This window comes from Macrotis lagotis, chromosome 2, assembly GCF_037893015.1.
Source record: "Macrotis lagotis isolate mMagLag1 chromosome 2, bilby.v1.9.chrom.fasta, whole genome shotgun sequence".
Taxonomy (NCBI): domain Eukaryota; kingdom Metazoa; phylum Chordata; class Mammalia; order Peramelemorphia; family Peramelidae; genus Macrotis; species Macrotis lagotis.
Window position 1 is genome coordinate 140900156 of NC_133659.1, and position 15820 is coordinate 140915975.

At 33.3% G+C, this 15820-nt stretch overlaps 1 protein-coding gene across 1 annotated transcript in view; it reads right to left on the minus strand.

Annotated features, from left to right (window-relative positions):
- Positions 1-15820, minus strand: part of FMN2 (formin 2) — a 463537-nt gene that overhangs the window by 49187 nt on the left and 398530 nt on the right. The window contains exon 16 of the mRNA XM_074222920.1: positions 2593-2742. Within this exon, the coding sequence (XP_074079021.1) occupies positions 2593-2742 (150 nt within the window). The remainder of the gene's footprint in view (positions 1-2592; positions 2743-15820) is intronic.

Genomic DNA, 15820 nt, shown 5'->3' on the forward strand with positions numbered 1-15820 from the left:
TAAAGAATGTGAAGACTGGAAACACTAAAATCAGCATATTTCTATTTTCAATCTTGACAATGACAAGTTTTATTTGGAGAAAGTCACCTAACATAACTATGATTTAATTTTCCACATGTAAACTTGAGCTCCCCAACTTTTCTTAATTCCCTTATAGACCTCTCACAGATCTACCCTAGGACAAAACCAAGCCCATCTCCCTTCTGACTTTCTTTGTCTATGTTTCTCTGAGGCCTCCTGGGATTTTTTAGAGAGACTAGACTGGACAATACCCCTTCCCGATCTATCCCTCTTCCCAGCCATGTCTTCTTCCATTGCAATCAAGTTAAAACTAGGTTTCTACACATTTTTTTCTGCTCCTGCCTGCTGTGAGACATTCATATTAGTACCTCCAAAAATACAACAAACCAACCTGCAAGGAGGTTGGACTTCAGTAGAAGTACTAAATGATTTGATCATATTATTCCATTGACAGAAATTTATCCAATCACTTATACTCTGCCAGTACTCATTCCTCAATGGTTAACGCACTCACATTCCATTGAACTTTACATATTCTATCTCAGGGACTGTGAATCCCTGGCTAGCTACAGATATATAGAGTCTATTCTAAAGGTCAAAGTATCCACTCCCCTTTCCTTAATCACTTTACCCCCACCACTCTAATGTTTGATTCCAGCTGTTCCAATTTATTTCACTGTGCTTTCCAGAATTTCTGATCCATAATTTACTTACTTTAATTTTAATCCTGAACGTGGTTGGCACTCATTGAGATCTGGATTTCTCCTGATATTGCTTCTGTTGCCACCTAGTCTACTACTGGGTGAGTTTGCTTTCATACCCCCAAACTACTTTGATTCAGTGGGAGCACAATATTTGCTTCCCATTGGGACTTCCAGAATCTTTTTCTACTACCATTTTCAGAAAAACAATGCTACTTTGAAGAATCCAAATGTTTTATCCAATTCAGATTCTTGGGATGATTACTTATCTCTAGGACATTCTCTTTTCTTCCTCAATGGAGTTCAACTTTTATAGTCTTGACTCCCCTTCACAATTCCAACACTTATTTGGAACTTCTCTGTCTAAATACACACACGTATATCCATAATCTATTTATTTAGATATATAGATATAATTATATAGTTCCTCTCTCAAATACTTCACCTTCCCAATTCCTCAATTTAGTCAATTCCCAAAACAAACTTCTTTAATGCATCTCAGCTATACACAAATAGTTATACCATTGATCTTGTCATCATCCTGAAGGGTTCAGCTTCCACTTTCCCAATCTCTGAAATCTTTTATCACATCATAATTTTTTATGAATCTATCTTTTTCTATGCCATATGCCTCCTAATTCTGTTAGGAAATGTGAAATAATTCAAGGTGTTATGATCATTATTAGTATTCCTAACTGTCCTTTTCTATCTCATCTAAATAGCTTTGTGATTAAAATTCTAACATATTAGTCTGTATATACTGGTTTACATTTTGATATTCTTATTTGAAAGTTATCACTTAATTTTTTCTTTCCTTTGTATTCCTTCTGCAACCCATTCCAATTATTTTTCACATTTCCCTTTGCTCAAAAATAATGTTTTATCTCACAACAAAGTGCAAGATTCTTTCTGTAACAAAAGGATATAGTATCTCTCTTGCTTGTTCCCACTGATGTAAAGTGATGTCTTAATGTTTCTTTACAAATGAAAATCAAGTGGATGATTATTATTTCAAGTAAGCAAAGCATTAGGGAATTTTATAGTACTGATGAACAAGGTCCATTGGGATACTGAAAGTTTTCTAGAGATCTTAGGCAAAGCCACTGTTGGTAGAGAGTTATTAGAAAGCACACTAAGTGGTTTGGTTTTGGTTTGGTTGTATAGGGCATATTAGATTTCCCTTGCTCCTTCCCACAAGACACAGTTATTTCTGGATATAACACACTGGGAGGTCTAGATTTCTTCATGACTCAATATTGAATTAGGCTGCATGTGAACAGAAGGCTCCTCAGTGATTTCATAAACTCATTGACCTGTATTTTATTTCATATGTTCACATAGAACCCCATTCCCTCCTCCCAACCCCAAAAAGAGTTATTCTAGGAAATATAGTATGGGACAAAAGGTTTTAAAATTATAAAATATTTGGTCAGTGATGCTTTTCATGATCTTCAGACTAATTCTGAAATGCAAACATTGATGTCAATACTGTCAAAACACGAAAAGGGCAAATAATGTTTCTACAGTGCTTTATATTGAAAAATTTATCTCCCAATATTAAATTCCATCAGTGTTTTTCATCTAAATTTGATTCCGTCTCACAATTATCTAAAGACATTTCCTCTGACCCCCCCCCCAGACTATTATCCGAGCTGGTCTTCATTTCAGCTACTCTATATCAGCATCCTAACTTTTCCTTTTCTCTGGCCTGTCTGAACTCTACCTTTTGGCAATTCTCAGCAGCCCTCTTAGTCTATCCCTTGTAAAGAGTCATTCGGCTTCAAGTCTATAAAAGCTGGCAAACTTAGTGGTGTCACACCTAATAAAACATGAGTTTTAAAATGTCTTTGTTCAAATGAAAACAACCTACCTTTCTTGAAGAATAAGTTTGTTCTCTTTTTTCCAGAAATCTTTAAAGTCAGAACTGAATTCATGCCAGAGGCTGAAGAAAACATTTGGGGACACTTCCTTCTCTCCCATTTTTGGTTTCATAAAGAAATAGGCTGTAGTTTCCAAAAAACTGTCAAAACACATACACACATTTTATACACACAAAAGTAGCAACATTTCTATTACTTTTCAATATGAGGTATTCTTTCTTCATCCAAACACTGATTTCATTCATGCATAGTTTGTTTTTTTTTTTTTACCACCAAGGAGACTAAAACACTTCAAACACTAACAGTAGCTCTGTTACTTTCTGATGTCAGAAACATGTATAGAGGTGATAGGTGACAGCCACTAAGCATCTCCCATCTCCTGATGACTACCCCTCATTATATGAAATTTTTAAAATAAATGTTTTTGTGAAACTTAAAAAAATATTACAGTATTAAGATCTGGAGTCAACTTGAGAAAAATAGGGAAAAAAATTACCTCAGTATAATTCTCCAATCTATTATAATTTTGGCAATTTACCCCAAACTTAGTACTTATATCTCAGCCAACTTTACATCAGACAATATGCAGTCAACTCTCCACCTGCCCATCCCCTTTCTAATTCTAGACCAAAATTAAATAAATACAACCACTTTTCTTGGAAAATTTGTATTTAGTCTCCTGTCCTATAGCTCTACTTATCATCCTTCTGACTTTTACAACCAAAAGATCCTTCCTTGGCCACTGGGAGGAGCTTCTGGAGGACAGAAACTGTCTCCCCTTGTGTTATTGTATCCCCAGGATTTAGCACTATTTTTAACACTTGTAGTAATAGTGTTATTTTCTTAGCAGTTCAGAGATCTAGGACAAACCTGGGAGACCAGAAACACCATCCACATCTAGAGGAAAACAAAGCAAAACAAAAAACCCCACAGAATGTGAATGTATACTATGTTCACTTTTTAAAAAACTTCTCAAGTTTTTCCTTCCTATTTCATGATTTTCTGTCTTTACCACTAATATGTGAACATGTTAAATGCAATGAACACTTACAACTCTTACTAGACTGTTCACTGCTGAGGGGATGGGGGGTTGTAAAAGAGAATGGTAGAAAAAAATATGCAAGTTGATGAATGTTAAAAAAACTTTCATAACCTGTAATTGGAAAACTAAAATATCAATCAATAAAGTAATAACATCAATAAATGCTTTTTCATTCATGTCATTTTTGTATGTTTATATTGACACATAGTATTAGGTCTACTAGTCTCTAGATGAGAAACAAAACAGGCAATGTTTATACAATTTCTCACATAAAAGATCATAACAGACCTATAATATTGTCACAGATATAATAAATCTGTAACCATAGCTTTCAGGACAGTTTCACTTCTTATATAGTTAACATAATCTTGCCATGATAAGTATTAGTGTATATCATCTACTAACAAGTCTATATCTAAGGAATTGGCAAATATATTCATTCTAAAAGCATAACATTTGTCATAAACTATTTTGAAACTCTATATTTGATATAATCTTTATTCTATTCAATCAAGTTGAAATTGGTCCTGCCCTTTAGCTATCTAGGACAGATATAAAGGACTCATTGTTATTTTATTAAAAAAGGAATACAGTACATACTTAGAAGAAAAAGTAGTGAAAGTATTTTGTGGAGTCCTAATTGAAAGTAAAGTCAATAAAAGCATATATTTAGAAATGCTGGGATCTGCTAATGTTTTCTTAAGTAAGATATACTAGGAGGCACAGTAGATAAAAGCACTGGCCATGAAGTTAGGAAGAGGAGTATTTGAATCTGGCCCTAGCTGTGTGACCTTGGCAAGTCACTTAACCATGATTGCAACCAGTGCTACTTCCAGTCATCCTGATCCATATCTGACAATTAGAACCAGAACATGTTGGAGGAGAAAGTGAGGCTGGTGATTTAGCACCCCCCCACTCAAATTCAGTTCACATGCTTGTCATGGCATCATGGCCCCTAATGGCATGGTCTGCAAGAAAGAAGGACAAACATCATCATCATCATGTAAGGCTGAGTTTAGTCTTTGTCTTTGTGCTAGCTGTTTCAACTTCCTAGGCATTTTTAGAGTCTTTTGTTCTTGTCTTTCACAGTTAACCATTGTTTCCTTGATTCCTATCTTAATGTCAGTTTTGTAACAAGGATCAAAAGTTATTTAAATTAATAAGAAGATTAGGATTCACCTGAGAAAGAATTAATTGATTATTAGCATTATGACATATATTTGAGCATACACACATATGCATGAACACATGCAAAAGAAATGGTTACGAATATACAGAATGGTACATTCAATGTTTTTTTAAATAAATCTCTGGGTGGGGGGGAGGGGGATAGGGCAGTTGAGTAGCAGATTGAATAGGATACTGGGCTTCAAATTAGAGAGACTTATCTTCCTATATTCAAATCTGGCCTCAGACACTAACAAGCTGTGCTTAGTAGAACAAGTCACTGAATTTTGCTTGCCTCAGTTCCTCATCTGTTAAATAAGCTAGAGAAGAAAATAACAAACTACTCCAGAATCTTTGCCAAGAAAACTCAAAATGGCATCATAGAGAATCAGACATAACTGAAATGACTGGATAACAACAACATGGATCTCAAGAGTGTCTGACAATTTATATTCTGATATTATTCTACTAGCATTTTATTGAATCAATTTGAAAAGAAAATATTCATGAATTTAAGCCTAGATTTAATACCATCACATAATCATTCTGTTTCATGAGATCCCTATGGCTGAGGTCACTTTAGAAAGATTTTACTCAAAACAGGCAATGTTGCAAGTCTAGTTCTCATTCTAGTAACTAGGTAGTTGTAGAATTTATTCTATGATGGCTTTAGTCTTAACATCATTTACCTTTATTTTTTTTAAGTATTTATTTAAGGAAATGGGGTTAAATGACTTGCCCAAGGTTACACAGCTAGACAATTATTACATGATTGAATTTGAACTCAGGTAGTCCTGACTCCAGGGCTGATGCTCTGTCCACTACACCACCTGGCTGGCCCCCACCTTTATACCTTTTTTTTAGGGTTTTTTTGCAAGGCAAACTGGCTTAAGTGACTTGCCCAAGGCCTCACAGCTAGGTGATTATTAAGACCAGATTTGAACCCAGGTACTCCTGACTCCAGGGCTGGTGCTTTATCCACTGCACCACCAAGGCACTCCTCCCACCTTTATTCTTAATGAAACTTATGGTATTATATACAACTAATGAGATAGGGTTATTATTCCATCTTAATTCTAGAGGCAAATGTACCATCCCTAAAATAAGATTATATTTTTAATTTAATTTCCTTGAAAAGTAGAGAGAGATGGGACAGTCAATTATGACTCCAATTTAATAAATAACCTTATTTGTAAGACCTTATAAAAGATAGCAAAAAGTTATTCAGTAGTTAAAAATAGAAAGAAATTGCTGTTTAGTTGATTCAGTTGTGTCTCATTCTTCATGACCCAATTTGGGGTTTCCTTTGTCAAAATGAAGTGTTTGTCATTGCTTTTCCACACCATTTTTTGGATGAGGAAATTATGGCAAACAGGGTTAAGTGACATGCCCTGGGTCACACAGTCCATAAGTGTCTGAAACAAAATTTAAACTTACGGAGATCAGTCTTTCTGACTCCAGGTCTGAGACTCTATCCACTGTATCACCTTGTAAACAGTACTAGAGGCAAAATCTATTTTATAGAAGTTTTACAAGAGATCAAACTAAGCATAATTATTCTTAGGATGTTTAAAGATAAAACTGGAAGGAGGACAATTAAAAGACAGAAGAAAGAAAAATTCTTAATGACTTTTATAGTTGGACACTTTTCAACATAAGGACATGTCTATGCATCCTAAATATGCTTATAGAAGAGATAGAAGCACACATAAAAAAGTCTCATAAGATCATTTAATTACCACTTTGATAAAGTATTTCCAGTGTAGAGTTCAAGTCCAAGCAGAGATTTCCTAAAAATAGTCAGCTATCTAGATGCTTCTATTGGCCAATCATTGTACTGATTTCACCAAACTCTGGAATATTCTGGAGCCTCCTGGAAGAGTTCCCCAGTCACAAAAACTCAAATGGATAAATAATGCCCCTTTCCCTTGTTGTCAAGAAATACCTATTGAGCAGACTGAAATATCATCTAATAAGCAACCTAGAGTTTCTTTGCCTCTCCTTATCTCCCCCCTTTCTCTCTCCCTTCCTTCCATTCATCTGGCCTTTCTTTGAATATATGTACACCCATAAAGATAGATTATATATAGATATTATTAGACAGACATTGCAAACAGACTATAAGCTGAACACAACTGAAAAGGAAAAGAGAAGATTTGAATGTTTTGCTTTTGGAAACTGTCATATTCATTTAAAAATGTCAAACTTCTGTCCAAAAATAAGGCAAATCTTTACATCACTATTTGTATTATGTCTTTAAGTCTACACTAGAGTCTCAAGATTTTGGAATTGAGTGTGATTCAAAGGGCAACTAAAATTTACATTTAGGTGTGAGAATATTGCAATACACTTTAAATAAGGAAAGAAATGATTACATGCAAAATCACTTATTAAGCCCTTATTATATATATAAAATACTGTGTTAAAGACATAAGAATCAAAGCAAGACATTCCCTGACTTCAAGTGACTTATCATCTTTTAAGGGGAGATAAAACAATTAGGGCAGTGCTGGCCAGGGAAGATTGCTTTGGTTCAAGAAGTCCTGGAAAGACTATTAGTCTTTTCTAATTTTCCCTTTCCAGTAGCAATAATAGTATTGATTTGGTTATAGTTCTCAGAACAAGAATTGGAAAGTTAGAGAATATGTACTGATCCCAAGGAAAATTAAGTGCTTTGTCCCCAAACACAAAACTTTGGATCTCTTTTTCTATAACCTTAACCTCTTTCACTTCACCATACTTCCTCCTATGATAATAAATCAGTCAAGTCTAACTTTGTACCTAAGGTCTTATATCTGTTAGAACTTGATCTTCAGTGTTTTGAATTCATCTTTAGAATTAGAGATTATCTGTAAAAAAGAAAAAAATCAAACAAACAGGGCACATTTCTATAATAAGATATAAATTTTTAAGATCAAAGATAAATTTATTTTTATCTTTTATTGTCAATATTCAGCAAAATGGCTGGCATGAAGTAGGCACTTAAAAGTGTATTGAATAATATCCTTTATCCATCTACCAGATCCCTAATTCCTCACTTTAATCTAGTTTCTTAAAGACATATAAGGCAGGTAGCTTTCAATCCTATTTTTCTTCTAGATGGCTTACTTATCCTCTCTAATTTTGAGGAGGACAGCTAGCCTAGTTTCTTTTGGAGAAACATTTTATTGTATAGGACATTTGCCAGACCACATCTTTTATTTTCTTTAGGATAAGGAATGTGATTTCTTCTTTACCTTTGTTGCTATTCAGCTTAATGTAATCAGAAATCTCTTTTTAATGGACATTTTTAAAAAGAAAGATTTCCATTTATGTAAATGAATAACAAACTAAAGAGTGTAGGTGTCTTTGGTAATTGTGAGATGCAGCTAGCTAGATAATACAGTGAAGAGAGGGCTGATCTTAGTCAACAAGACATGAATTTGAATTCTACCTGAAATACTCCCTAGCTCTGGGTAAATCACTTGATCTCTATCAGACTCAGTTTGCAAAGTGGAAATAATAGTAACACTTCCAGAGTCTTAGTGAGGGTCAAATTGAGTAAATGTATATAAAGCACTTTGCAGACTTAAAGTGCTAAAAGTCTTAACTAAGTACTAGTGATGAGGATAATGTTCTAAAAGATGTTTTACCCATTCCTGTTTAGCTATATTATTTATTTTGTTACTGCTTCAAAAAAATTTTAAAATAGCCCATTACAGTAGAGCTCATTTCACTCTGTTCAGAGAAGGGAAAGAAAGTAGTTTTCAGAATATCACAAATGAATAATAACCATAATATATATATATATATATATATATATATATATATATATAACCAAAACTAAAAAAATGAGATGAATGATGAAGAAAAAAGAAAACTTTTCATCCTTAAAAATAAAATCCCCAAACAAAATATAACACTAATATATCTATAGCTATAAATACAGTTACTATCACACATCTCAATCTGAATCATGCTTATGCTTTGTGGGGCCCTCAAGTCTATGCACAGGGAGGAATAGACCATTTATTAATTTCCTCTCCCACTGATTCTGATGCCAAAGGGGCCTTGCGACCAAATTCCTCCCTCTCTTGTTCTGCCGTTAACGTGGCAGATCAGACCAATCCAGGCAATTGCTATATTTCTGTTAGTGGATGGGGCCCCAAGAGCAAGGGATCTTGGGAAGTCATTTATTTTCTATGTATCTAAGATTAGACAGGCTTCTCATTTGGCTAACAGTTCATTTTAATCAAACTTTCTCCTGAATGTGTCTGCAAAGACCTCAGAGTATTTTTGTTTTGCTCTCTTCTCCCCAATCTCCCATTCTCTATCTTGCCTGATCATTCAAAGAATCCCAGGACCTGAATGATGATTTTTGCATAGAGTTAAGATTGTAATGTTTAACTCAATTTAGTTCATATAGGCAGAAACAGGAACATAAAGCATCCTAGTATTAAAAACAAGGCCAAGTGAACATACCAGTTTAAATGAACTGCCAAGAATCATCATCATCAATCTTCCCTTGCTCTTGCCTTTTTTATTGTGCAACATTGGATTTTGTAATATTATTCTTCAGAACAAACTAAGGTCCCAAGAGAGATTTATTTTCAGTAAAAACCTTCTACAAGCAATTTTTGGAATCCTAAATCATCTCCTTCATTTTTACCTCCTTCTTCCACTCCCAATATAAACTTATATTAAGTGTAACAAATTTTACTGCCACAACAAAAAAAAGTCTCCCCCCCCCCTTCATTATTTAAAAGTCCTCCAGGGGTTGTCCATCATTTGCTAAAGAGCCCAAAGAATACTCTTATGTCAACCACTTCCCTCTAGGAAATGGAAAAGCAGTGAGTCTTAGAATGATATTAGGGTAGAATGCTATTTTTGGTTTGTTAAAATGATGGAATACTTTATTTACACCTTAAGGGTTCTAGTATTCTCATAGCAGTTAACAAACCATAAAAGGAGCAAAGACCTCATTTCATTATATTTGAGGACAATATTTTCCTGCAAAAATAAAATAAACAAAATCCACTATTAATCTTCTTATAATAGAAGAATAGTTAATATCTCAGTCAAAATCTGGATTATACTCATACTTCATGGGGTCCTGATTTATGCAGGATGAGGAATGGATTATTCATTAATTTTCTCTCTGTGTTGGCACAGTAATATCTTAGGACCTTGGTACATCCTAGATCATCATTAGTTTTTTTTTTGACATTTTTCTTCCCACTGTACTTCCACTACACTGAAGTAGAGAGTGAGGCTGATGACTGAACATCTCTGCTTCACTTAAATCCAATTTATGTATAAGTCCATCATCCTTTGGATGTCACTAGCTCTCCTCAAGAAAGGATAAATAACTATATGGATATTGAGCAAATCGTTTAACTTCTTTGGGATTGTTTCCTCTTCTATTAGGATCAATGACTTCTCAGCTCTAAATCTATGATCCTCTGTGCACATATAATTAGAATACAAAGCAGGAAGTAATATGTCCAAAGAATAGATTCAAAGTATTAGGAAAACACAATTAGTTTCAGATGGGAGTAGGTATATGGGGATTTAGAGAAGATTTTGTCAGTGGTGAGACTGATTGATCTTTCAGGGAGGGAGACAATTTAACAGGTAAATGCTTGAAAAGTGGATTAAAGGAGCACATTTCAGTCATAGGAGATGACATGAGGAAAAAAATCAAGATAAGCAAGAAAAGTCCAGATTACCTAGGACACTGAATTCAAGAATGAGTAGGCTGGGGCAGCTAGGTGGAACAGTGGATAAAGCACTGGCCCTGGAGTCAAGACTATCTGAGTTCAAGTCATACCTCTAATGTGTCTGTGGTTTTGGGCAAGCCACTTAACACCATTGCCTTGCAAAAAACTAAAAAAAAACCCAATAATTGCCTGCGTGACCTTGGGCAAGTCACTCTTAACCCCATTGACCTAAATAAGACTTTTAAAAAAAGAATTAGTAGACTATGAGATTAGGCTAGAAATGGCATATAGGAACCAAATTATTAAAGGACTTGTAAGAAAGATGAGAAGATTTAAATTTTATTTGGAAAGTAATTGGGAAGCCACTGAATGATTTTCAGGAAAAAGAGAAATATGGTCTTAATGGTTTATTAGGAAGATTATCTTGATAGCTATATAGAGAATGGTCATAAGAGGTTAGGAGCTGGAGAGCAATATGGAACTATGCCCAAAGAGCAATAAAACTGTTCATGTCCTTTGACCTAGCAATTCCAATTCTAGGTCTACATCCAGAAGAAATTATAAAAAATGGAAAAAGTCCTATGTTCCAAAATATTCATGACAGCTTTTTTTTTTAAGTGGCAAAGAATTTTAAATTGAGGAGATGGCCAACATTTGGGGAAATGGCTAAACAAGTTATGGTACACGAATATTATGGAATACTATTGTTCTATAAGAAACCATAAAAGATTGGACTCTAGAGAAGCATGGAATAACTTATAGGATCTTCTGCTGAGCAAAGGGAGCAGAACCAAGAGAACAATGTACACATCAACAACAACATTATGAGATGAACAACCTTGAACAAGCAGCTCTTCTTGGTAGTCCAGAGATTCAAGACAACTGTATTTGATTGGTTATGGACTACATTATCCCCAACCAGAGAAAGAAAAAGAAAACACCCAGGAAAAAAATCTGAAGCACAAAAATATTGTTTGGATCACCTGAAGCAACAAAAATATTTAGTTACAGAGCTCAGACTAGAACTCAGGTCTTCCAAATGCCAGTGTATTACTCTTGTACTAAAACCATGCTGTTTCTCCTCTTTGGATAGTATAATATATTAGAAAATAATAGAAGTCTTAAGAGGTTAATCTGAAACCAAAATGGCAGAGTAGAAGAAATGCTTCAGTTGATCACTCCCCATATTCCCCGCCAAGCAACTTTAAAATGACACTTCATATCAAATTCTGGAGTAACAGTCAACAAATGGTCATGGTAAGACATTCTTAAGGCTAAATTTTAAGACTCAGAATATAATACTCTTGAAGGAAAAAGGATCTAGGATTACAACCAAGAAAAACCTACCAAGTAAGGATGAAATAAAAAATGGAAAGAATCTACCCATAATTACCTGAAAAAGAATCTAAAATAAAAACTCTAAGGGATGTTATAAACAAATACAAGAGTTCCCAGATCAAGGAGCAAAATATTGAAAGCAAATTGAAAGAAAATATTCAAATATTGGGGAAGTAGTATCAGGATCACATGAGATCTTGCAGTTACCACATTAAAGGAATAGAGGGATTAAAATCTGATTCTTCAGAAAACAAAGAAACGAGGATTAAAACCAAGAATAATCTACCTGGCAAAATTAAGCATAATCCTTCAGGGGTAAAACTGGATTGTTAATGAAATAGAGGGCTTTCCAAAATTCCTGATAAAAAACTAGTTAATTACTTTCAAAATAAGACTTAAGGATTAAAAAGTTAAACATGAAAGAGAACTGATAAATTCAGTAACATTGAATTGTTTGCAGGGGAAAATGAGATATGGTAAATTTCAAGAACTTCATAATTATTAGAGAAGTTAGGAGAAGCTCAAATATAGAGCATGGGAGTAAGTCTATTATTTTTGGATGATCTAATAGATGACTAAAAAATAAGAAGATACTGGGAGAAGAGAGAGAGTAAAAAATAGGGGAAATTATCACATAAAAGAGGTGCAAACGGTAGTGTTTTCAATTTGGAGAGGATAGGTGGGCAATACTTGGACTTTATTCTTATTATATCCTTTTATGTCTCAAATATATCTGAACAGAGGAGACAAAAACATAAAAATAAAAATATAGAATAATTTCCCTAGTGAATATGGATAAAAAATTTTAAAATAAAATACTAGGAAAGGTATTATAGCAATTTATTACAAAGATCATACGCTCTTAACAGGTAGTATTAAACAAGAAATATAGGGCTCATTCAATATTAGAAAAACTAGCAGCATATTTGGCCCCATAAATAATAAAACAACAAAAATCATATAACTATTTCAATAGATACAGGAAAAAAACTTTTGATAAACTATAATATATTCCAATTAAAAAAACACTAGAAAATATGGGAATTAATGGAGCATTCCTTAAAAAACTAAGTAGCATCTAAAAAAACCCCTACACAACATAAGTAAGCATTATATGTAAGGAAGATGAACTTGAAGCCTTCTCAATAAAATCAGGATGAAGCAAGGATGTTCGCTGTCACCACTATTACTCAATATCATACTAGAAATGCTCGTTATAGAATAAGACAAAAAAAAGAAATTAAAGAGGAAAAAGGCACTAAGAAAACAAAACTCTCACTCTTTTTAGATGATATAATAGTATCCTTAAGAATACCCTAGAAAATCTTCTAAAATAGTTGAAACAATGAACAATTTTAGTAATGTTGTAGATATAAAATAACTTCACATATATCACAACATTTTTTATATAATACCAATAAAAAACCAGCTGGAAGAGATAGAATAATTCCACTTAAAATGACTGCAGACAGTACAAAATATTTTGTAGTCCACTCACCAAAACAGACCAGGGGATTACATGAATAGAATTACAAAATACTTTTCACACAAATAAAGTCTGATCTAAACCTTTGGAGAAATATCAATTGCTCATGTGTAGGCTGGGTGAATATAATTAAAAAAACAATTCTATCTGTCTAAATTCATTTACTTATTTAATAAAATAGTAAACCAGAAAATAAAACCTAGAAAATAACAAAATTCATCTGGAAGAACAAAAGATGTTTAGAATATCAATGGAATAAATGAAAAAAGTGAAAGTGACTTGCAGTTAACAATTTCAAATTATTTTTCAAAGTTACAATAAGCACAATGATCTGATAAAGACTAAGAAATATAATGGTGGATCAGTAGAACTGATGAAATACATCCAAAATGCAGCCCATAGTGAGATTTTATGTGGTCCCCTGAGGGTTTACTAAATGCTTGAGGAATGAAGTTGACTGACTGCAGAACTCTAACTAAAATGGTAAATCAAAATATATTTACTATTGTTTCAATAAAAAACTTTTAAAAGTAAGGTTGGACAGCCTTGATAAACATGATACACAGTAGTAAATGATCATGATGAATGCAAAGATCCAAATTTTGGAGGTAAGTATTCACCTTTTGAGAAGAATTGTTAGTAAATTTAGACAGTAGCTTGGCAAAGACTAGGAATAGAACAACACCTCACATCATATGCCAAAATAAGGTTAAAAATGGTAAAGATTTAAAAATTAATGGTGATATTGTAAGTAAATTAGGGAAGCAACATCTATATCTGTCAGATCTATAAATAAGGGAGTGTTTATGACCAAAAAAGAGATAGAAAGTACCATGGGAAGTAAAATGGATAGTTTTGGTTACATTAAATCAAAAGGGTTTGCATTAAAAAAAACAAAACAAAACAATGCAGTCAACATTAAACTGAGGAAATATTTTACTAAAGTTTTTCAAATAAAAGCTTTATTTCTCAAAGGTATATGTAATGTAGTTAAACTGATAAAAATAAGAACCATTCTTCAATTTCTAAATGTCAAAGGAAATGAATAAGCAGTTTTTCAAATGAAGAAAGCATAACTAGCTATAGTCAAATAAAAAATGTTAAAATGCAAATTAAAACAATTCTGAAGTATCACCTTATGCCTATCAAATTGGCTAACTTGCAAAATAAAAGAAAAATAAAAATGCTAAAGCAGAAGAGGAAAAGTAGGGACATTAATGTACTGTTGGTAGACTTGTGAAGTATTATAATCATTCTGTAGAATGTCCAGAGGTCTATAAAACTTTGCATTGTGCTTGACCTAGAAATACATTACTAGAGATTAAAGAAAAAGCAAAAAGACCTATATGCACAAAATATTTAGGGCAATACTTTTTATGGTGACAATGAAATAGAGACTGTTCATCAATTGGGGAATAGTTGAACAAATTGTGGTATATGATTATGATAGAATATTATTATACTATTAAAATTATTAGTAGGATAGCTTTAGAAAAAAACACCTGAGATAATTTCTATGAACTGATACAAAGTCAAGTGAGGGAAGCTAGATGGTGCAGTGAATAGAGCACTGGCCTTGGAACAGAAGGCCAAGAGTTCCAATCCAGTCTCAGACATTTGCCACTTACTATCTGTGTGACCTTGGGCAAGTCACTTAACCCTGATTGCCTTGCATCTAGGGCCATCTCCAGTCAACCTGGTTTATACCTGGCTATGGAGGAGAAAGTGAGACTGGTGATAGCACAGCACTCCCTGACTCAAATCCAATTCATGGGCTTATCATGGAATCACCTCCATGGTCTTTGGGAATGAAGGACAAACAACAACAAGAGAAGTGAGAGAACCAAAAGAACATTGTATATCATAATAAAAGTATAAGAAATTTTCAAATGTGAAATATTTAGAATTCCAATGAAAACAATGATCTAAGTCCAAAGGACCCACGATGAAAAATGCTATTTATCTCCAAAGAAAGATGTAATAAACTAAATTCATTCTTTTGCCTTAATTTTTTCTGTGTATTTTTACACAGATTTATATGGAAATATTTTTATATGCATTTATATGTATAATTGATATCATGATCCTTGCTTTACTAATGTCAGGGAAAGTGGGGGGGTAGAAGAGAATTTGGAGTTCAAAATTTCAAAAGATTAAGACTAATTTTTTAAAATATATTGAGAAATATTTAATGAAGTAAATGAAAATTATTTAAAACTACTTTAATCCTTAAGTACATTAAATTACAATAGAATTTAAGACATCTAGAGTGCATTCCCTTAATGCTCCAGAGGGAAGTAACTCTTCAAGTATTGAGGAATTTACATAATTTTAGCATTTTGGAACATTGAAAATTTTTAGTCAATGCCACATGAGTCTTAAAGTGTTCCCAAAATGACCATATTCCTCAGGGAGAGTAATGATTGCTGTGATAATCCAAATGACAGTTAAATTATCATTTACAATGGAAGAGACTGCCTATTCAT